The sequence below is a fragment of the Vigna unguiculata genome, chromosome 4, assembly GCF_004118075.2.
Source record: "Vigna unguiculata cultivar IT97K-499-35 chromosome 4, ASM411807v1, whole genome shotgun sequence".
In the NCBI taxonomy this organism is placed as follows: domain Eukaryota; kingdom Viridiplantae; phylum Streptophyta; class Magnoliopsida; order Fabales; family Fabaceae; genus Vigna; species Vigna unguiculata.
This window is the reverse complement of record NC_040282.1, coordinates 35,667,791-35,689,716: the sequence shown is the minus strand read 5'-3', so window position 1 is coordinate 35,689,716 and position 21,926 is coordinate 35,667,791. Positions and strand designations below refer to the sequence as shown.

Sequence of the window (21,926 nt, the reverse complement as noted above, 5' to 3'; positions counted from 1 at the left end):
TGGCTAAAAAAAATAACCTAACATAACTCAATGTAAAATCCAACTTAATAAAAAACATTTGTGTGACTCTTTTATCTGCGGGTTGGTGAGTCAACTCGGCTCATCACGGGTTCAACCCGAATGAGCCGAATAAAAAATCAACTTGTATTCAAATTTGTAAAAGAATTTACACTCAACCTAGCCCAAATCCGTAGTGAGCCAGGTTGGCTTGCGGGTTGCAACCCATTTTGACAGCTCTAATAATATGAGATGACAACGTTACAGGAACAAGATAGAAATGGTGACATAAGCTTTCACCATTAAATATTTTCTTAATATTTAGTGGGACTTACAAATTTAAAAAAGAAAAACTGAAAGAAAAATTAATATCTATTTTATGAATTGTATAACAAAATCACGAACAATATACAAAATTTTAATTGTATTTATTTTCATACAATATATTGTCTCTACACAAGAATAAATAACATTATTTAGTATTCATGTAAAACTATTAAATTGTAATAATTTGGACTCTTTCTATGTGGCTAGGAAAAACTGACCATCTTGGTAGCCACAAATAAAGATATCGCAAAGAGTACAATTTGTTGGACACAATTGCATTTTCAGAGCACTTTCTTATTTTTTTTTTCAAATATTAAATTCCAATTCTTTAATTATTTGTAAGGAGGAGTTTGATTGTTTGTTTTTTTCATATAATATTGTGGTTTAAAATGAAAATTCACAAGTCTTCTTGGAAGTCAATTGATAATGCTGAAATTATTGAAATCTTGCATGCATTAATGAAATGCATAATAAATATAAAGCTGAAATGAAATGTCATTGGTTTCTTTTATTATTTGAAACATAAAACCATTTAGTGCGTTTTATGTTTTATATTTGTTGGCTTTTACTAAGTTATTGTACGAGTCATATATAATTGTAAATAAAAAAGGGTTGTTTTAGTACATTATTTATGATCACAAAAATTAATTGATATGATGAATAAAAAAAAGTGACTTAGAATAAAGTAAGGAAGCAGTGCAGCAGAGAGAGAGAAGAATATGTAATTTAGGAGTTGGTGTGTGTATATATATGGATGGGTATTGGGAGTGGTAAATTCAGAAACCATATATCAGTCTCTTCTAATATTCACTCTGTTTGAAAGTGATAATGAAGAATATGAAAGCGATGATGTTTGTGGTGTGTGTGGTGTTGCAGGTTGCGTACGGAGAACACCATATGAGATGCCTTCCGAAGGAGAGGGAAGCACTCCTCCAATTCAAGGCTGCCATTGTTGATAGTTACGACATGCTCTCCTCTTGGACCTCTCCCGACTGCTGTCGGTGGGAAGGGATTCGCTGCAGCAACCTCACCGCCCATATTGTAAGCCTCGACCTTCACGGAGAAGTTCATTATAAATCTCTTTCTCTTCGCTATTATTATGAAGTCTCTCGGCGTTACATCAGCGGAGAGATCCACAAGTCATTAACGGAGTTGCGACAATTACAGTATTTGAACCTCAGTCTCAATTCTTTTCCAGACATTAATATTCCAGGGTTTATTGGCTCCCTTACCAACTTGAGATACCTTGATCTCTCTTCATCTCGATTTAGAGGAAATATTCCAAGTGAGTTAGGCTCTCTTTCTCATTTAAAATACTTAAATCTTGCTTCTAATTATTATTTGGAGGGTTCAATCCCTCATGAACTTGGAATCTCTCTCGGTTGCTGTATCTTGATCTCGGTTGGAATTCTTTAAATGGAAGTTTCCCATCTCAGATTGGAAATCTCTCTCGGTTGCAGTATCTTGACCTCAGTGGGAATTCTTTTGAAGGAAGTTTCCCATCTCAGATTGGAAATCTCTCTTGGTTGCAGTATCTTGATCTCACTGGGAATTCTTTTGAAGGATACATTCCTTCCCAACTAGGAAACCTTTCCAATTTGCATACACTCTATCTTGGAGGATCTCCTTCTGCTCTCAAAATTGTCACTACTCATCAATGGTTATCAAATCTTACTTCTTTAACCCATCTTTACTTCGCTTCCATATCTAATTTTAACACTTCTCCTAGTTGGCTTCAAATCATTGCCAAGCTACCAAAACTAAGAGAACTCGGTTTAGTTGATTGTGACCTTTCCGATCATTTTCTCCTTTCATTCAACCCTTCCAAATTCAATTTTTCTACTTCCCTTTCTGTCCTTTATCTTTCTGGAAACTCCTTCACACAACCAATGCTATTCCCATGGCTGTCAAACACCACCTCCAACCTTGTTGAGCTTTACCTTAGTTGGAACCTTTTGGAGGGTTCCACATCAAATGGTTTTGGCTTGTTCATGAATTCACTTGAGCACCTTGACCTCTCCAATAATGTGCTCAAGGGTGAGGATTTAAAATCATTCACTAATATATGCACTCTACGTTCTTTAGACATCAGTGAAAACAATATGACGGAAGATCTTGTGTCAATTCTTCATAATTTCTCTAGTGGTTGTGTTAAATACTCACTACAAGAGTTGAGTTTGGCACACAATCAAATCAGAGGTTCTGTACCTGACCTTTCAGCATTTTCAAATTTAAAGACGTTGGATCTTTCTCGCAATCAATTGAGTGGGAAGATACCTGAAGGCATTAGATTACCATCTCATTTGGAGCAGTTGTCAATTAGATTTAACTCTTTAGAAGGTGGTGTTCCAAAATCATTTGGGAGCACATGTACTTTGGAGTTATTGGATTTTTCTTTCAATAAGTTGAGTGAAGATCTGACAGTGGTATTTAATCATTTGTCCGGATGCTCTAGATACTCATTGCAAGAACTATATCTCGTTCACAATAAATTCAACGGAATACTGCCTGATTTCTCTATATTTTCAAAGTTAGAAAGGTTGGATCTATCGGGAAATCAAATAAAGGACGGAGTTCCAAAATTACTTCACAATGATAGTGTTTTGCGTTCATTGAACCTATTCAATAACAGTCTGAGTGAAAACCTTTCAACAATAATACATCACTTATCCCCATCATTGCAACATTTAAATCTAGGCATGAATCAAATTAGTGGTACTTTGCCTAGCAACCTCGCAACAATGTTCCCATCTTTAAAAGAATTGTACCTTGATGGTAACAAATTAAATGGGACAATTTCTAAAGATCTTCGATTTCCAACAGAACTTGAGGTATTATACTTGATGTCAAACTCTTTGAAAGGTGTGCTAACTGACTCTCATTTTAATAATATGACAAAGTTAAAGGCATTGACGTTGTCAGATAACTCACTAACTTTAGAAGTTAGTCAAAATTGGACTCCGTCTTTTCAATTGGATGATATTAGATTGAGGTCTTGCAAGTTAGGCCCATTATTTCCCAAGTGGCTAGAGAAACAAAACAAATTTGATTCCCTTGATATTTCAAATAATGGAATATCAGGTACTATTCCAAAATGGTTTTGGACCAAATTTGGGTTGTCAGATTGGATGAGTATTAATATTTCATGCAATAATTTGCAAGGTATAATTCCAAATTTGCCATTAGATAATCATTATTTTTCTCTTAATCTAGCATCAAATCGATTTGAAGGTCATGTTCCACCATTTTTACGAGGCTCAATGTTTCTTGATCTATCAAACAATAAATTCACAAATTCTTTTTCGTTTTTATGCTCTGGTGGTGTAGCTGAAACTTTGTACCAATTAGACCTTTCAAATAATAAGTTTTCTGGACAAATTCCGGACTGTTGGACCCATTTCAAGGCATTGACTTATTTAACTATGAGTCAAAACAAATTTTCTGGAAATATTCCTACTTCAATCGGATCACTCTTGCAACTTCAAGTATTATTATTGAGAAGTAATAACTTATCAGGCAATATCCTTTCCATCTTGAAGAATTGCACACAGTTAGTGATGGTAGACATAGCAGAAAATAGATTATCAGGATCTATCCCAAATTGGATCGGGAACGAGTTATCACGGTTGCAATTTTTAAGCTTAAGAAGCAATTATTTCTATGGGAGCTTACCATTGCAAATTTGTTATCTAAAAAGAATTCAACTCTTAGATCTCTCTCTAAACAACCTATCTGGACAGATTCCTAAATGCATACAAAATTTATCCTCAATGGCTCAAATGACTTCTTTGAGAGGTTATCAAAGTCATCAATATTTGGTCAACAGGAGTGATATGACAGTTAACCATTCGTACAATTTGAATGCATTCTTGATATGGAAAGGTTCTGAGCAAATGTTCACAAACATAGAATTATCACTTTTGAAAAGTATTGATTTCTCAAACAATCAATTATCAGGAGAAATTCCAAAAGAAATAGAGGGTTTATTTGGATTGGTTTCATTGAATTTATCAAGAAACCAATTGACAGGAAAAATTCCTTCAAATGTTGGAGAGCTAACATCACTTGAATTTCTCGATTTGTCACGAAACCAACTTGTTGGTTCTATTCCTTCGAGTTTGGCTCAAATTGACCGACTCGCTATGTTAGATTTATCACATAATTATTTATGTGGAGAAATTCCAATTGGCACACAATTACAAAGTTTTGACGCATCGAAATACGAAGATAATGCTAATCTTTGTGGACCACCATTAAAGAAATTGTGTACTAATGGAGAGCCATGGCAAAAACCAATTACTAAATTTCAAGAGGATGAGATTTTCAATCATGAATATTATATAAGTATGACAATTGGATTTGTCGTAAGCTTTTGGGGAGTGTTTGGCTCGATCTTAATAATACGTTCTTGACGTGATGCATATTTCAAGATCTTAAATAATTTAGGAGACACTCTTTGGCAGCAGGTAACATTATTTTAAGTTTGTGTTAAAAATTTGATTGTTTTTTTTTATATTTTATTATTATTATTATTATTTTAAATAAATAATTTTTATATTCCTTAGTTTTCTTTTTCAAAAGTTGTTGAACATATATCTTAGAATAGGAATTGCTTTTTCTGTGATATTAAGATCAATATTGAACATTCTTAGGGTAAATTTTAATATTCGTTTACATTTTTCAATATATAAATAATTCTTGTAAATGGAATCTCAAAAATAAAATAAAAAACTAAAGATTAGATTTAAAAATGTTTTTTCTCTCCAAGTGTATTCATCCATATTGTTTTTTCCTTATCCTTTATTTTTCTTATTCTGTATTTCATGCTGGCTTAGTGATTTTTCAAATTCAACATATCACCATTTAATAGAGAAGACATGACAAAGAAAACATAATTTTAGGAGCGTAAAGAAAAAAATTTAAATATTTTGCGAAAAAAAATTCATAAATATTTCAAAAATAACTTAACATACAAAGAAAATATGTTAAAAGATTTTGGAAACAAAATATATAATTTTTACTAGAGACCAAATACAAATCAGAATATATTTCAAATTTAAATACACACATTTAAAGCCAAAATTTGTATAAACATAAATGATTTGTATATGCATATATTTTTGTATATTAATACATCGTAATTATCGTTACATATTATCAAGATATTATTTAGTTAAAAAAATATCATCACATTTTAATTCGACATTCACTATTTATAATTTATCTTTGTAAAATTATTACAAGAAACTCATTAAATAACTAATTTTAGAAACGAGTAATAATTAGTTATTATATTAACTAATTTAAATACTATTTTATAAACTAAAAATATTATTAGTATTAAAAAGAATCAAAGTATAAATTGGTCTCTAGGTTTTAACCACTAAATTAATTTTTAATTTGAAATTAAAGATTAATTTAAAATCAATAATATTAAATATTTAAAACTTTTGTAGTTATAAGGACATATACTTAAAGTTTAATTCTCAAATCAGTTATAAATTTTTTTATTTATAAAAAAAATTATTTTAAATACTAATAATTTTTAGTTTATAAATTTGTATTTACTCAATTAATTAATATAGTGATTAATTATTTTGATTTTTAAATTTGATTTATATTTAATAATTTTCTTGTTATAAATGGTTCACATTTCCATATTTCCATCTAATAAGAATTACAAAAATATTATGGTAAAATCGTTTTTTATTAGACAAAAAGAAACTTATTGAAAGATTAACGATGTAATTATAAATAAAAATATTACTTAAAGATAATAACTAATGTATATAGAAACAATAAAATAAGTAAAAATCGTTGGCATAAGACATATTCTCAGTCTCTTTATTTCTATCTCTTTCAATCATGTCTCAAAATTGTTGTGTCATTCCCATAATAAGTTATTTTATTTTGTATGTTTAAACATTGCAATATTAGTTTCATGGATGATAGATATAAGTATTTCTGTAAATACATTTATGTAGTAAATGATAAGCTCTAATTCAAATAAAGATCTCCAATTTGAATTTGATGATTTCTAGTCTTAATTTGGCTTGTACAAATACTTTTTTTTACTTGCTTTCCTAATCATATAAGATAATTTGACACGTGATTTTTTTTTTTTACAAAGTATAAAATAAATCGAAAGAATTTAATTAGTAGTCACTTCAATTATTGGAGTTTTCTATTCCTTTGCCTTTTAACATGAAATTCCTTTGGATTCGTCTTTTTTTTTCATTATCTTTTTATTGTTTCTATTTTTGGCCAAATTAATTATTTGTTTAACTTTTGGCAGAAGAAATATGGATTGTAGGTATGAAGTAGTGCATGTGGAAAAATGGAATTGTTGTTGAAGATTATAAGGGTTGTGAGGTTACCATGCCGAAAAGACAAAAAAAAAAAAAAAAAACAGAGGAAAAGGCACTTGGATTTGGAGATCGATAATTGAGGAAGGTTTCTACACATTTATTTTCTTTAAAACTTTCTTTCTTGTCCATTTTTATTGTGATTGTGATGTTCATTTTCTTTTTTCTAAATACTTTGTTCATAGAGTAGCCTTTCATGTGAAATTGTTAGTCATACAATAATTTGATGAATCTTCAAAACTTTGAAAATGACATGTTTGGTAATTACTTATTGATTTTTGAGTCATGTTCTTTGATTGTATAAAACTAATAGATGATGGTTTTTGTTCCTTTCTACCTTTATCTCTTGCATGTGATTAAGAGGGTTAATGTTTTAATTAGTTTTACGTGAATTACTTTACTAAAATTTTACCTTAAACTTAAGCAGAAGATGGTATGAATTGCATGAAATTCAAATTAGATTGTAAGTTGAAGAATTTATAAAAGCACGACATGAATTTCTTTTGTCATTTGTGAAATAATCTATATTAATTATTAAATTTATCGATAATTCATTTTAGTGTTAGAAAGTTAAATATGACTTTTAATTTCATAAGTCATCTTATAATTTAATTAGCATTTTATTAAGGTGTCAAATTTACTCTTTTTAAATAATATATTGTATACATTAAATTTATCAATTTCGTTCCAATTTGTCTCACAATTGATTCTACATAGCTCCGACGAACTGAAAGTCTGAATCTAATATAATATACAAATGAATATCTAACTATCAGCAGATTTTTAATATAATAATATATCTGAAAAATTATCATCCAATTTTTTTTAATTACAATAAGCAAAGACACGTATGTGTCATTCATTGTCCATTTCTAATTTTGAGCTACAATAAAATAATTCAATAATCAAAATCAAAATTCAAAATGTAATAACCTAGACCTACTTTCATCGTTTACTCACAAATTCAAATTCTTACTCTCTCTCACTCTCCGTCAACCACAAACCCAACATACTTTTTTCTGACCTAGGAAAGTTATTATTATGAATCCAAGTGTAAGTCTAAGTCCCACATTAGCGAAATGAGAAAGTGGAACACTGTATAAGAATAAAGACCCATAAACCCATTGCCTTAAGGTTTTGGGTTGAGAGTGGTGTCAATGCCTTATATGGTTGGGCTCAGGTCTCATTGGTGTGTTAGTGTGGGTCAGGTAAGCGTGTCCCGTTAAGAAGAACGGCGGTACAGAAAAGGGGTATTCATGGTTGGGAATGCTTCTGCTGGAGGGGGAGTGTACCAATGTGGTGTGTTATATCTCTCCGGTGATACCCCTCCTTATAAACTCGAACGTTCTCTTCTTCATTCCAATAGCTCTTCTCCAGCGAAGTTTATTTTGTATAGGCTTTTGTATTGTTTTTTTCTTTGATGACCAAAGGTTTTCTCCGAGGTGCATGAACTTTGATGATTTAAGGTCTTCAAGCCCACAAAAAACAACGGTATGTATTTTTCCATTTTATTTTTTTGGATTTATTGACAAAGTTTCGATTTTTAAGAATTTTCTTCTTTTTGACTAGTGTTTAAGTCTTCTTTAACCATCATAATGGTACGAATTTTTCCATTTTTTGATTTTCTTTGACAAAGTTAGCATTTTTAAAGAACTCTCTTCTTTTTAACTGAATATATTCATGTTTTTTTTAACAATCATTTTGTTTACATGAATGAACAATTGGACAAGATGAAAGATTTAAGACCTCTTGAAGGCCACAAGCAAGTCTCTCCAACCACAAAACAGGCAACATAAATTTGTCTTCAATGTTGGTATGTATTTTTAAATTTTTATGGTTTTCTTGACAAAGTTTGATTTTTTAAAGAACTCTCTTCTTTCTAATAGATCAAACGCATGTTCTTCTCCTTTTTGTGTTGAACTTTTGTTCTCTACAAGTTTTTCTTCTCCCGAAGCTTTTTTTTTTCTTCTACAAGAGGTATGTATTTTTGTATGATTTTTTCTCTGATGAAAGTTTTAATTTTGACTGAATGAACACATTCATTTTTTTTTTCTTTTTGCTTTTATCTAGGTAAAGTTTGTTTTGATTAACTTTCTCTGATATCAACAAACTCTTGAAGGCCACAAACAAGTCTCTCAAACACAAAATTTTTTGTTTAAGAATCACCTTGGTAGGTATTTCTCGATTTTTTTGTTTTGTGATAAAAGTTTCAATTTTTACTAAACTATTAGTTGTTTCCTTTTTTCTCATTGAACATGTTCATTTTTTTAACTTTGGTTTTGTTTATATAAATGAAATGGTGGACAAGATCAAAGACTTAAGAGCTCTTGAAGGCCACATGCAAATCTCTTAAGCACAAAACTTACAACATTATTTTATCTTTTTTGATCAAGAATCACAATTATATGTATTTTTTCATTTCTTTTCTTATCAAAGTTTTGATTTTTACCCAATTCTCATATGTTTTCTTCTTTCTTACTGAACAAATTCATGTTCTTATTTTTTCTTTTTTTAACTTTGGTTTTGTTTAGATGAATGAAATTGTAGACAGATAACAAATTGAAAAGCTCTTGAAGGTCAGAGGCAAGTCTCTCAAGTAGTATGTATTTTTCAATTTTTTTTTTTTGTTTTGTGATCAAAGTTTCGATTTTTATTAAACTATCGGTTATTTTCTTCCTTCCTATCAACCAAATTCATGTTTTTTTTTTCTTAAACTTTGATTTTGTTTAGAGTAAAGAAATGGTGGACAAAATCAAATATTTAAGAGCCTCGAAGGCCACAAGCAAGTCCCTCAAGCACAAAACTTGCAACATGATTTCGTCTTTTCTAATCAAGAATTACAATGGTATGTATTTTATCATTTTTTTTTGTTTTTTATCAAAGTTTCAATTTTTTACCCAACTCTTGTTTTCTTCTTTATGACCAAATAGATTCATGTCTCTTAAGCACAAAACTTGCAACTAAGATTTCGTATTTTTTGTTCAACAATCACAATGGTATGTATTTTTTTTTTCTATCAAAGTTTTGGTTTTACTCATTTCTCGGTTCCTTTCTTCTTTCTGAATGAAATTGTAGACAGATAACAAATTGAAAAGTTCTTGAAGGTCAGAGGCAAGTCTCTCAAATAGTATGTATTTTTCAATTTTTTTTTTGTTTTGTGATCGAAGTTTCGATTTTTATTCAACTATCGGTTATTTTCTTCCTTCCTATCAACCAAATTCATGTTTTTTTGTTCTTAAACTTTGATTTTGTTTAGAGTAAAGAAATGGTGGACAAAATCAAATATTTAAGAGCCTCGAAGGCCACAAGCAAGTCCCTCAAGCACAAAACTTGCAACATGATTTCGTCTTTTCTAATCAAGAATTACAATGGTATGTATTTTATCATTTTTTTTTGTTTTTTATCAAAGTTTCAATTTTTTACCCAACTCTTGTTTTCTTCTTTATGACCAAATAGATTCATGTCTCTTAAGCACAAAACTTGCAACTAAGATTTCGTATTTTTTGTTCAACAATCACAATGGTATGTATTTTTTTTTTCTATCAAAGTTTTGTTTTTACTCATTTCTCGGTTCCTTTCTTCTTTCTGACTGAACATTTGTTTTTTGTCATTTACATTATGCTTTTTTTTTATACCAAGACATCCATTGGTATGGTTATGACTAAGGTGAGCCATGGCTCCCTCAAAAGTCTTTAATTTTATTTTTTATATGTAATTTATATATTTTAAAATTATATTATATATATATTATTATATTATATATATTAAGTTTTGAAAAGTTTTTATCATTTTATTTATATATATTATTTATTTATGTATTTTTATTTTTTAAAAAATAAAATGAAAATTAATTTGATGGATATTCGTTAATAAAAAGGAATAGGATTTTGTCTCTATACATAAGGTTCTTTTTCAATAAATTATCAAGAAAGTATAAAAGTAAAAAGAAAGATAAAAAGATAATCGGGGAAGGGATTGAAGAATATATAGATTGAGTAATGCATTATTACAAAATATCTCATAAATCAAGATTAATATTCCATTATGATTTATGTATCTTAAATTTATGATTCTCTTATTCCTATCACAATGTTTAGGAATTCCCCAAATTAGTATGAACCCTAATCAAGATTTTAGGAATTCTTTTATGTAATTGACATGAACCTTGATTATAGTTTTCGTCATATTAGTATAATTATAAATTATGAAATTAAAGAATCTTTTATTTTCAATTTAAATTTGTAAAATTTTATGAATGTATCTAGGTTGCATTACAAATTTGTTACTCATAATAAATTAGTTGAATAGTCTTAAATTAGAATAGAAATCAAAAATAGTAGAAATTGAAAAGTACATCCATGAATCGATGTAAAAGAATAATTTAAGTAGAGAAAATAAAAAGTTTATTTATTTAATTAATAAAAATAATTATATATAGAAAATTTTAATTTGACACCTCTAAAATTTTTATTCAAGTTTCGTCACTAAATACATCTACATCTTTAATCAACATATCTGAATTTTGGTTTTACGAATATTGTTTAAGTAAAATTCTTTTCTCTGTCAAAACACTTTAACCATTTTTTTTTATATTTTTTATCTCTCGTCACTACCATTTTTGGTATTTTTTTTTACGAATATTGTTTGAGTACTCTTTTTTTTCTCTATCAAGACACTGTAACTTTCTCTTTTTATTTTTTTGTCTCTATGCTATCATTTCTGGTCTTTTTTTCATTTCATAAATTTGTTATTGTTTATTTCCTTTTCTTCTCTGCATGTAAAATATTTGTTTAGTAGAAAAAAACAAAGAAATATTGAAAGAGTAAGAATGTAATAGTAAATTACTCATCATATTCAATTGAGATGCCAATAAATAAGAATATTGCTTAAAGATAATAATTTATGCATAAAGACACAATAAAATAAAATAAAATAAAAAACTTAGTTTAAAACACTATAAAAAAATTACTAAATAGTAATCAATGTGCAGACTAGTATAAAAAAAAATTAGAATAAAACACTATACAAGAAAATTATTAGAAAAGGTAAAAAAAAAAAACTAGGAAAAACTGTTTACGTGCAGTTGAATCAATGTTTTCTAGTCTTTTCCTTTTTTTTTCATGGTCTCCCATTTTAGCTCATGATCAAAATTATTTTGTCATTCTCATGATAATTTTTTTTATATACTTGAAATTGCAATACTTGAACCATGGTTTTATAAATACATATTTTTGTAGTTAATGAGTTGTACAAAGATTCAAATATGCCCAATTTAAATCTTGATATTTTCTAATCTCAATTTGTCTTTTAAAAATAATTTTTATTTGTTTTGTTCATCATAATAGATTTTTTTTGACAAATGATTTTTTTAAAGTGTATTATAAATTAAAAGAATTTAATTAGCATACTTGATGGGAATTCTCTATAATTAAGTTATGCTTTTATTATTTGAGTTTTTTTTTTTGAATTTCTGTTTTTTTCATTATTTTTTATTGTTTCTATTTTTTTCTCTACCAAATTAAGGATTTGTTTAATTTTTGGCAGATGAAATCTGGATAATATAGGTGTGAAGTAGTGGATGTGAGAAAATGGAATTGATGTTGAAAATTGAAAGAGTGAAAGGACATCAAAGAACAAAGCAAAGAGTTGCCTGTATTTGGAAAAAGAAAATCGAGAAAGGTTTCCATAGATTTATTTTCTTTAAAAGTTTCTTTCTTGTCTATTTTTATTTTGTAATTAGTGGTTGAACTCCTTTGGGCTTTGAGAGCCAATTGTGAACAATATGTTGTTCATTTTCCTTTTCCTAAGCATTTTGTTCATAGCTTAGCGTTTAAATCTAAGTTTACTATGTTTCCTTGTGAAGTTGTTAGTCATACAGTGATTTGATGAATTTTCATAATGTTTGAAATGACATGTTTGGTAATTACTTATTGATTTTTGAGTCATGTTATTTCTTTTACCTTGATTGCGTGTAAGAGGGTTCATATTTTAATTAATTCAATGTCAATTACTTTAATAAAACTTTACCTTCACCATGGTAAAGTGGTTTGAATGACAAGAAAGTGAAAGTTAGATGGCAAGTTGAAAAGTTTCTGAAAACGCAACATGAATTTCTTCTATTATTTGTAAAGGAAAATTATACTGAATTTCATATAGTCTGATTCTTTACTCTCTTGATGTGGTATAATATGGGTTATTAATTTTTTCAAAAAAAAATATAAAAATATATTAATTAATGACTCACATTAAGTCACATCAAGAAGTAAATGACGAAAGTCAAAAAAAATTGGAGTTATAGTGTTATTATCCATTTGTAAAGTAAAGTGTTGAATTTCTTGACAATTCATTTAATGTTTAATGAGGTGGTGTGATTGTTAATTAGAAGGTGTGACTATTAACAATTTGATGTGGCTTTTATCTTACTTCATCAACTTAATTTTCACTATAATTTTATAATTTTTTAATGCACAGGTTTCTAATGCATGGAGGGAGACAAGATCAATACGTGTTATTTATAATTTATGTAAAGGATATTTGGAACCACTTCCCAATAATTTTAAAATCTTGGAAGCAGGACTATGGTATAGTACTTCCTTTAAAACTATGGATGGTTGGCTTAGTGATAAGAACTTTAAAAAGGATGTCAGAGACTTAGAATTCATTTAGGGTGGAAAGTAGAAAGGGATAACATGGAGTCACATCCACACGTGAATGTTTTTATTTCAACATTCATGAATCCATGAATCACGTTGCCCTAACATTGAGACAATTGTCATCTACGTTCATGAATCATGTTATACCCAACATTCACTCAATTACCATCATCATTCATGAATCATGTTGAACTTTAATTGACTCAATTACCATCATCATTCATGAATCATTGTACACTTGACATTGACTCAATTATCATGTAATAACAAAAATATATGTAGAAAAATTAACATTTTATAATTCTATCGAGTTTATGTGAATTTATGGCAATCAAGGGAAGGGAAGCAAATTCAATGGAAATGATTTTCTTCCATTGTGCTTGCCTGTGTGTTATAGGAAACTTTGTTTATTAGTTCTTTTATATCCATGTTGAGAGCATTGCGAAATAGGAAGAAATTATTTGAAATATATCAAGAATTTATATGGAGTTGAAAGTTAATAGAGAGATATCTCGCACAATTAATCGATGAAAGGTTAAGTCATATGAAAAGAGTAAGAAACAAAAGGTTAAATCGCATAATATTTTACAAGGTTGGTGTCTTTGAAGGATGTCATAAAGCAGACTTGTAATTTAGTAGAAGGTGATTGTTTATCCTCTGTTAGGTGACTAAAACGAGTTATTTACCCATGTTAGAAATGTCGGTCGAAGAAAAGAAGAAATAATACAACTAACATCGAAGGGTTCAAGCAAATAAAGAAGAACAAAGCAACAACCATAATGAGATATAATGGATATTAATTGTTTAAGATGCATCGACTCCAACACGTTAAGGGTAGTTTTTTTAGGACAATTATAGGAATATTTGGCATGTAACATGTTTAAATTTCAAAATTCAAAATCTTGTAACTATTTAGAGAATATTAGAAAATACAAATAGGTTTATTTTTTTATTTTACATTGGTGATAAATTATGGAACAATACATACATGCTGAGGGACGTCACATAAAAAAAAGATAATGCAGTGTTAGTTACAATTTAGGTCACCGCTTTAAAAATTTCTTTACTTTCCTTGGTAGTTTATTTGCAATTTACTTTTGTGCTCTTTAGATTTCATTGCAATTTGTGTAATCATTGTATCACCACACGTATATTTTGGATTTTACCATCTTTGAATTACACTTCATCCATTGTCATAGTATTCCCATTTTCATTATAATTGAAAACCCAAAAAATAGACTGTGTTAATGGGACATGCATAAAATTCTAATTGAAATTCAAATAAAAAAGAGAATGAGTTCGTTTGAGAATACTTCACCAAATAAGTTATTTTTCCATTAAATTAATCTTCAATGTAAAAACTTAAAAGCAAAACATTCTAATTGGATTGAAAAACAAAGTTTTGTTAATCTTGTGAAAAAAGAAATATAAAATCGGTTTAATTTTACATGATAACAAGACAATGATTGAAACTAAATTATTGAACTCTATTTGGTTGAAATAGTAGAGTTTCATTCGATTTTATTACTATCCCTTGCCTTTTTATTGTCAAAAAATTGATATGACCGACAAAAAATAAATCTAGGTCCAACCTAGAAAAAATGGAGAAAAACTAAAAAGGTGACATACTTATTTAAAACATTAATTAAAATAAAATTGACTTAGAAAAAATTAAATTATCCTATTTTACCGTGTTTAAAAGATAAACAATATGGATCATGACTTGGTTTATAAAGTACACTTTTTATAACTTTTTCTTATAAATTACTGATTGGAACGTGAAACTTGCCTTTGTATTCCAAATTGAATTGTACGAAAGATTTCTCTTGGAACTAGTAAAAAAGCAATATAAGTTTACCTAGTAAAAAAAGGAAAAGACTCATTAAAAGTAGTAAGCTAAATATCTCTATGAAAATTAGTTATCCACAAAAGGTTGGTAATGAATTAATCTATTTTACAATATAGTTGCTATGTACTATATTAAGGACTGTGATGTTGTGATTTCTAATTCAAAAATGAAATTTCTTAGAAAAATATTATAAAATCCTCTTTAAATTATATTGGAATAGAATTATTATTGCCGTAAAAGAACGTCAGATGATTTATTATTCGACAACTACGTAAATTATGTTCATACTATAAAAGCAAAAACATTTCATCTATTCACGCACAAGATAAATGAAGTTATATTCGTGTATGTAAATTGAATAAAATGTTGTGATTAATAAAATAGCTGGACCGACGACTGAAAATAAAGTATAGGTAATTTAGGAGTTGGTGTGTCTATAAATTTAGGAAATGGGAGTGCTAAATTTCAGAACCCGTATCAATCTAGTTCTATACTATTCAGTGTGAGTGTGTGATGATAATGAAGAATATGAAAGTGATGATGTTTGTGGTGAGTGTGGTGTTGCAGGTTTCTCATGGAGAACACCATACCAGATGCCTTCCAAAGGAGAGGGAAGCACTCCTTCAATTCAAGGCTGCCATTATCGATAACTACGGCATGCTCTCCTCTTGGACCACTCCCGACTGTTGCCGCTGGGAGGGGATTCGCTGCAGCAACCTCACCGCTCACGTTCTACGCCTCCACCTTCCTGGACAGTTTAATGATACCTATCATCGTTATCATATAAGCGGAGAGATCCACTCGTCGTTGATGGAGTTGCCACAGTTGCAGTATTTGAACCTCAGTTCCAACTCTTTTCGAGACACTCACATCCCCAACTTCCTTGCTTCTCTCAAACGCTTGAAATATCTTGATCTCTTTTCATCTGGTTTTGCCGGAGAAATTCCAAGTGAGTTTGGCTCTCTTTCTCATTTGAAATATTTAAATCTTGCAAGAAATTATGCCATGGAGGGTTCAATCCCTCCTCAACTTGGAAATCTCTCTTGCTTGCAGCATCTTGATCTTAGTAGCAATTCTTTTGGTGGAAGTGTTCCATCTCAGATTGAAAATCTCTCTCTCTTGCAGTATCTTGATCTCAGTGGGAATTCTTTTGAAGGAAGTTTCCCATCTCAGATTGGAAATCTGTTTCGGTTGGAGTATCTTGATCTCACTGGGAATTCTTTTGAAGGATACATTCCTTCCCAACTAGGAAACCTTTCCAATTTGCATACACTCTATCTTGGAGGATCTCATTCTGCTCTCAAAATTGTCACTACTCATCAATGGTTATCAAATCTTACTTCTTTAACCCATCTTTACTTGGCTTCCATATCTAATTTTAACACTTCTCCTAGTTGGCTTCAAACGATTGCCAAGCTACCAAAACTAAGAGAACTCAGTTTAGTTGATTGTGGCCTTTCCGATCATTTTCTCCTTTCATTCAACCCTTCCAAATTCAATTTTTCTACTTCCCTTTCTGTCCTTTATCTTTCTGGAAACTCCTTCACACAACCAATGCTATTCCCATGGCTGTCAAACACCACTTCCAACCTTGTTGAGCTTTACCTTAATTGGAACCTCTTGGAGGGTTCCACATCAAATGGTTTTGGCTTGTTCATGAATTCACTTGAACGCCTTGACCTCTCCAATAATTTGTTCAAGGGTGAGGATTTGAAATCATTCATGAATATATGCACCCTACGTTCTTTAGACATCAGTGGAAGCAATATAACGGAAGATCTTGTGTCAATTCTTCATAATTTATCTAGTGGTTGTGTTAAATACTCACTACAAGAGTTGAGGTTGATTTCTAATCAAATCACAGGCTCCCTACCTGACCTTTCAATGTTCTCCTCTTTAAAAACATTGGATCTTTCTAGAAATAAGTTGAGTGGAAAGATCCCAGAAGGTTTCACATTGCCATTTCAAATGGAGCAGTTGTCACTTGAGTCTAACTCTTTAGAAGGTGGTGTTCCAAAATCATTTGGGAGTATATGTACTTTGCGCTCATTGGATTTGTCCTTTAATAAGTTGAGCGAAGATCTGACAATCATATTTAATCATTTGTCTGGATGTTCTAAATACTCTTTACAACATTTAGATTTGAGCTATAATCAAATTAGTGGTACTTTGCCCAATACCCTCCCAGAGTACCCATCATTAAAAGGATTATACCTTGGTAGTAACAAGTTAAATGGGACACTTTCTGAAGATATTCAATTTCCATCTGATCTTGAAGTTCTCTCTTTGATGTCAAATTCTTTAAAAGGTGTGATAACTCACTCTCATTTTTCTAATATGTTCAAGTTAAAGGCATTGGACTTATCAAATAACTTTTTGGTGGTGGAATTTAGTCAAAATTGGGCTCCATATTTTCAATTGGTTGATATTGGATTGAGATCTTGCAAGTTAGGTCCATTATTTCCAAAATGGTTAGAGACACAAAAGGAATTTCAATTCCTTGACATTTCAAATAATGGAATATCGGATATGGTTCCAGAATGGTTTTGGACTAAATTTGCATTGCAAGAGTGGTTCATTATCAATATTTCATGCAATCACCTACAAGGTACGATTCCAAATTTGCCACTACAAAATCGTTATTATTCTCTAAGTCTTGGATCAAATCAATTTGAAGGTAATGTTCCACCTTTTTTACGAGACTCAACACATCTTGATTTATCTAACAACAAATTTTCAGATTGTTTGTTGTTTTTATGTTCAAGTGGTGTAGCTAGAGCTTTATACCAATTAGACCTTTCAAACAATCAATTTTCTGGACAAATTCCAGATTGTTGGACCCATTTTAAGTCATTAATATTTTTAAATATTAGTCAGAACAAATTTTCTGGAAAGATTCCTACTTCAATAGGATCACTCCTTGATCTTCAAGTATTGTTATTGAGAAATAATACCTTAAGAGGAGAGATCCCTTTCTCCTTAAGGAATTGTACAAAGTTACTGATGCTAGATATGGCAGAAAATAGATTATCAGGATCTATCCCAGATTGGATCGGGAGCAAATTGCTTGAGTTGCAATTTTTAAGTTTGGGGAGCAATTTCTTATGTGGAAGTTTACCATTACAAATTTGCTATCTAAAAAACATTCATATATTGGATCTCTCTCTAAACAATCTATCTGGACAAATTCCTAAATGCATTAAAAATTACTCCTCAATGACTCAAATAACTTCTTTGATAGATCATCAACGTTATTGGTATTTGATGAACAACACCTTTGGGGTAGCTCATAATTCATATGATTTGAATACATTCTTGATGTGGAAAGGTTCAAAACAGATGTTCACAAATAATGGATTATCACTTTTAAAAAGCATTGATCTCTCAAGCAATCAACTCTCAGGAGAAATTCCAGAAGAAATGGAGGATTTATTTGATTTGATTTCACTGAATTTATCAAGAAATAATTTGATAGGAAAAATTCCATCAAATATTGGAAAGTTAACATCACTTGAATTTCTTGATTTGTCAAGAAACCAATTTGTTGGTTCAATTCCTTTGAGTCTTGCTCAAATTGATCGACTCGCTTCATTAGATTTGTCACATAATTATTTATCTGGAAAAATTCCAACTGGCACACAGTTACAAAGTTTTGATGCATCAAGATATGAAGATAATGTGGATCTTTGTGGACTACCATTAGAGAAATTGTGTATTGATAGAGTGCCAAGACAAAAATCGATTGTTGAATTTCAAGAAGATGACAATTTGATTTTCAATCGTGGGTTTTACATAAGTATGACAATTGGATTTGTTATTAGCTTTTGGGGAGTATTTGGCTCAATCTTACTGATACGTTCTTGGCGTCATGCATATTTCAAGTTCTTAAGTAATTTAGCAAACACTCTTTATGTCATGGCAGCAGTGAAAGTATTCAAGAAGTTTTCTAGAGCATAGCAGGTAATATTATTTTAGCTTTGTGTTATTTTTCTTATATTATTATTTTAAACAAATAGTTTTCACAAACCTCAGTTTTTCTTTTTCAAAAGTTATATATTGAACATATATATTTTATATATACTAGAATAGGAATTACTTTTCCTGTGATGTTACAACCAACATTGAAGACTTAATATGATAATTTTTATTTTTTTACTTTTTCCAAATTATCAACCGTATATATTATTGCAAATAGAATGTCAAACATCACACAAGTAGCTAAGAGATTTTAGATTTAAACATGTTTTTCTCTCCGCTTGTATCCATAATATTGTTTTTTCTTCATCCTTTGTTTTTCTTATTTTGTATTTCATGATGGTTGCTAGTGACTTTGCTAATTTGACGTATCACCTTTTAGTAGAAAATATATGACAAAAAAAAACTTTCTAGAACGTAGAGAAACAAATATTTTGAGAGGAAAAATGCATAAATATTTCAGAAACAACTTATAACAGAACAAAATATATAAAAAGATTTAGGAAACAAAAGTTTTTTTATTTATTAAAGATCAAATAAAAATCAGAACTTTCAAATCTAAACTAGCACATTTAAAGCCAAAATTTGTACAGACATAAACGATTGTACATACAACAATGTTTTTATATTAATACATCATAATTAATTATTGTTACTGATTATCAAGATATTATTTAGTTGAAAAAATTAATAACATCAAATTTTAATTTGTCATTTACTATTTATTATTTATCTTTATGAAATCGATCTCATTTTTTCAGAGAATAACAATTACAAAGCTATTATGGTAAAATCATTTCTTCATTAGACAAAAAGGATGTAATAATAAATAAGAATATTGCTTAAAGATAATAATTAGTGTCTATGGATTCAATAAAATAATAAAATATCCTAAGTATAAAACATATTTTCAGTCTCTTTATTTCTCCTCTTTCGATCATGTCCCAAAATTGTTGTGTCAATCTCATAATAAGTTGTTTCTTCTTTTGTATGTTTAAAGATTGCAATATTTGTGCCATGGGTGATAGATATAATTATTTTTCGACAAATGATTTTTAAGAAGTATATAATAAATCGAAACAATTTAAAAAGTATTCACTTCAATTATTGGAGTTTTCTATTCATTTGCCTTTTAATATTTGAGTTTTCTTTGTTTTTCTCTTTTTCTTTTCATTATTTTTTGTTATTTTATTTTTGGCCAAATTAATGATTTGTTTATTTTTTGGCAGAGGAAATCTGGATTATTATAGGTGTGAAGTAGTGTGAGTGAAGAAATGGAATTATTGTTGAAGATCGAAAAAACAGAGAAAAGAGCTACTTCACTTGAATTTGGAGAAAGATAACTGAGGAAGGTTTTATTAGATTTATTTTCTTTAAAACTTTCTTTCTTGTCTATTTTTATTTTGTAATAAGTTTTTGAAAACAATTGGGCTTGGGGGAGCCCATTGCAGTTGGGCTTAGCCTTTCAATCTGAGTTTATTACATGTGAGTTGTTTATAATAAAATGACTTGATGAATGTTCAAAACGTTGGAAATGACATGTTATTGATTTTTGAATCATGTTCATTGATTATGTAAAACTAATAGATGATGTGTATTTGTTGCATGTGATTAATTAATTTTACGCGAATTACTTTAGTAAAATTTTACCTTAGACAGATAAAAATGGCATGATAACATGAAATTCAAAGTTAGATTGTAAGTTGAAGAATTTATAAAAGCACAACTTGAATTTCTTTTATCATTTGTTAATTAATCTGTCTCAATTATTAAGTATCTTAATTTGTCATTCACTATTTATTATATATCTTTATAAATTATTTTAAATTTTTTAAGAGAATAACAATTACAAAAATATTATGGTAAAATAATTTTTTCATTCGACAAAAAGAAAATTATTGAAAGATTAAAGATGTAATAATAAATAAGAATATTACTTAAAGATAATAATTAATATCTTTGGATCCAATAAAATAATAAAAGATCCTAAGTATAAACATTTTCGATCTCTTTCTTTATCTTTTTTCGATCATGTCTTAAAATTGTTGTCTCATCATCATAAGAAGTTGTTTTTTTTCTTTCGTATGTTAAAAATTGCAATATTTGTGCCATGGATGATAGATATAATTATTTCTCTAAATACATTTTTTTACATGAGTTGTAATTAGAGGAATGATCTCTAATATAAATCTTCATATTTTCTAATCTTTGGATTTGTAACGTCCATTTAATAATTACACTTAATTAAATGAAACATCACATAGAAGAATATTATAAAAGGTATTATCATGGAGTAGGAATGTCACTCTTCACAGTTATACAAACAACTTGGAGAGAAAATTAAGGCATACCATGATGTCATTAATAAAACAGAGTACAAGTTTAACAATATCCAAAATACATGCTCATAGAGCAAAAAAGTACATAGGCCACAATGCCTTAAAAGTGTACTCGAAGTAAGGGGATCCAACCCAAGATTAGCTATGCAGCGAAGTTTCCATCACTCTGATGACCATGAGGGGTTCCCATATATGCTTACATCAATAAATTGATGATCATCGCAAAAGGAGAAAACTACACACAAAACACATAAGCAAATAGAAAGGGTAAGCTAGAGTAAAAGGTTTTATCATACAATTGAGCATGCAATTTAAAAGTTAATAATACATGAATCAACCAAGCATGTGATAGCAAACAAGTGAGACTCTAAGACTCAATTATCTAGATACATATAATCAATCGAATTCACTAGATGTTTGC

At 29.2% G+C, this 21,926-nt stretch overlaps 1 protein-coding gene across 3 annotated transcripts; it reads left to right on the top strand.

Moving 5' to 3' along the window:
- Window positions 1–1,081: 1,081 nt before the first annotated feature.
- LOC114181197 (receptor-like protein EIX2) lies at window positions 1,082–20,701 on the top strand. Of its 3 annotated transcripts, none has more exons than XM_028067576.1 (2): window positions 1,082–1,609; window positions 20,396–20,701. In XM_028067576.1, exons 1-2 carry the CDS (start codon window positions 1,153–1,155, stop codon window positions 20,425–20,427), a joined length of 489 nt encoding a protein of 162 aa, XP_027923377.1. In that variant the 5' UTR covers window positions 1,082–1,152; the 3' UTR covers window positions 20,428–20,701. The 3 variants fall into 3 exon arrangements, with proteins under 3 accessions (XP_027923377.1, XP_027923378.1, XP_027923376.1); XM_028067577.1 differs by lacking the exon at window positions 20,396–20,701 and adding an exon at window positions 6,620–6,733; XM_028067575.1 differs by lacking the exon at window positions 1,082–1,609 and adding an exon at window positions 17,088–19,151 and having other exon boundaries at window positions 20,396–20,691.
- Window positions 20,702–21,926: the final 1,225 nt, after the last annotated feature.

What these genes read in the sequence shown, in the direction of transcription:
- LOC114181197 (XM_028067575.1), top strand. Translation starts at nt 17,160, where the DNA reads ATGGAGCAGTTGTCACTTGAGTCTAACTCTTTAGAAGGTGGTGTTCCA.